The sequence below is a fragment of the Priapulus caudatus genome, unplaced genomic scaffold (assembly GCF_000485595.1).
Source record: "Priapulus caudatus unplaced genomic scaffold, Priapulus_caudatus-5.0.1 Scaffold284, whole genome shotgun sequence".
Taxonomy (NCBI): domain Eukaryota; kingdom Metazoa; phylum Priapulida; class Priapulimorpha; order Priapulimorphida; family Priapulidae; genus Priapulus; species Priapulus caudatus.
The window spans coordinates 132514-135051 of NW_014577345.1; the positions used below are offsets into that span (position 1 = coordinate 132514).

The 2538-nt window shown below is 39.9% G+C and overlaps 1 protein-coding gene across 1 annotated transcript in view; it reads left to right on the top strand.

Annotated features, from left to right (window-relative positions):
• LOC106808526 (trifunctional enzyme subunit beta, mitochondrial-like) overlaps positions 1-1467 on the top strand; it is an 11711-nt gene extending 10244 nt beyond the window's left edge. The window contains exon 11 of the mRNA XM_014811283.1: positions 1315-1467. Within this exon, the coding sequence (XP_014666769.1) occupies positions 1315-1467 (153 nt within the window). The remainder of the gene's footprint in view (positions 1-1314) is intronic.
• The last annotated feature ends 1071 nt before the right edge of the window (positions 1468-2538 follow it).

A 2538-nucleotide genomic window follows, 5' to 3' on the forward strand; every position in this document is an offset into this window, starting at 1 on the left:
TAATTTGGTAGGAATAACTCAATTCTGTATATTTGATACCCTAATATTGACATCTGACAATGACCATTACACTATATATTTTGCTACACAATTGCGTCAATTTCTGTGTAATTTGTGTGTAGGAAAATACACACCGAGTAATAAATTAAAAATCATTATAATAATCAGCATATAGTTACGATCCCTGCCCATGCCACCCATGATTAAAAAGAGGGAAAACAAGCTAGTTTTAGCAGATACCATTCTGTGAATTTTGGATTAAATTTAATATTATTTGTTATTTGTTATTATTTGTAAAGATTTGGGACAAGGAGAATAGGTCTATGGCCCTTAATAATTAATGATTTCTTCCATGGGTTGGAGGCTGAAGACGTTCTTTAATTTCACCATCTCAACAAGTAGTAGGCTAGTAGCACGAAATTTATAGAGAAAGGATTGCTCTCATTGAATTAGGGTGTAAAACAACTATTTTTTACTTTATATATGAATCTATATGATGACTCTAAAATGCTAGAACTACTTGTCACAGATTGTCCTTAAAAACACATGTCCTTGAAATGTCTTTGAAAAAATAATTCACACTTGTGGGAACCATGTACTGAGTACCTAGCAGTAATAATGAATAATATAGAATCAACCATCACGAAAAAACAAGAAAACACAATACCTTTTCATTCGATATCTGGTATTCTATCTATTTCTATCTATCTATATCTGATATGTCTAGTATCTATTTATATGGTACTTTAATCTATATACTCCCTTCCCCTCAGTATTTCCCTCCCCCTCTCGCGGATAGTATCGCCCACGGCATCAGTTGCACGGTGAAAAGTTAGCCAGGCAAATGGCCGGTTTTCAGTCTAAACTTTTCACCCCCCCAAAGCACAAAATGTGATAATACGGCTATAATACGCGTTTTTACAGTCACACAAACACACATACACACACACTAACGGACGCCCACACGCGGGTATGGTCGCACGCACGCGTGCGCGTGTATTATAGGCGTAAATTCACATTTTGTGCCTCGGGGAGTGAAAAAGTTTGAGCCGAAATGCAGCGAATTTCCTTCAAAAGTTTTTTAACGCTTGACTGGTCATGGGCGATACCATCCACGAGAGGGGAGTAAGGAAGTGCTAAGTGCAAACTGCATGCAGCGCCCCCTTCGTACAACTCATGATACGAAATTGAGCCAGAGCGAGATCGCCATCTGTTGGGGAGTTTGAAGGAAGTGCAGAAGAATAAACGGAGAAAGGCGAGTATATATATATATATATATATATATATATATATACGACGTGTTCCGGGATTCCTTTACAGACAGATGGAGCGTCCGCATGCCTGCTCATGTCGGAGGAGAAAGCTCTGGCCATGGGCCTGAAGCCGAAGGCTTACCTGAGAGACTACGTCTTTGTGTCTCAGGATCCAAAGGATCAGCTTCTTCTCGGGTTTGTGAATGTTTCGTAAGATGTTGTATGTTGAAAATCTATTTATATGGTACTTTAATCTATATACTCCCTTCCCCTCAGTATTTCCCTCCCCCTCTCGCGGATAGTATCGCCCACGGCATCAGTTGCACCGTGAAATGTTAGCCAGGCAAATGGCTGGTTTTCAGTCTGAACTTTTTCACCCCCCCAAAGCACAAAAAGTGGATTTACGGCTATAATACGCGTTTTTACAGTCACAAAAACACACATACACACCCACTAACGAATGCGCACACTCGGGTATGGTCGCACGCACGCGTGCGCGTGTATTATAGGCGTAAATTCACATTTTGTGCCTCGGGGAGTGAAAAAGTTCGAGCCGAAATGCAGCGAATTTCCTTCAAAAGTTTTTTAACGCTTGACTGGTCATGGGCGATACCATCCGCGAGAGGGGAGTAAGGAAGTGCTAAGTGCAAACTGCATGCAGCGACCCCTTCGTACCAAGGAGCTACTCCTTGCTTCGTACTGGTACAACTTATGACACGAAATTGAGCGAGATCGCCATCTGTCGTGGAGTTTGAAGGAAGTGCAGAAGAAGAAACGGAGAGAGGCGAGTATATATATATATAATATTTATATACATATGTGTAGGCCTATGTATATAGTGCCAGAGAAAGAGAAAAATTGCGCGAGAGAGATACATAGAGAGTGAGAAAGTGTGTGTGTATGTGCGTGCGTGCGTGCGTGCGTGAAGAGAAATATTGCGATAGTGATAGTGTGCGTGCGTGCGTGCGTGTGTGTGTATGTACGTATATGCTGACGTTTTTTGTATATTTTTCCTTCATCTTGTATAGCACTATTTTGTACTGTATCACTTAGAAATATTATTATTTTAACTGCTCAACACTATTGCATTCATCTGATTTTTTCTCCATGAAAAAGACTTGTGTGTGAAAAAGGGGTGTCTTCAGTACATGTACTTGTATTTGAATTACATGCAATAAAGATTTAATAATAATAATAACATATCAAAGATACATTTCATGATGCTTTCCATACATTTTTGCAACGAGAGCAGACAATGAGCCAAACATAACAATAACGAGGAAAC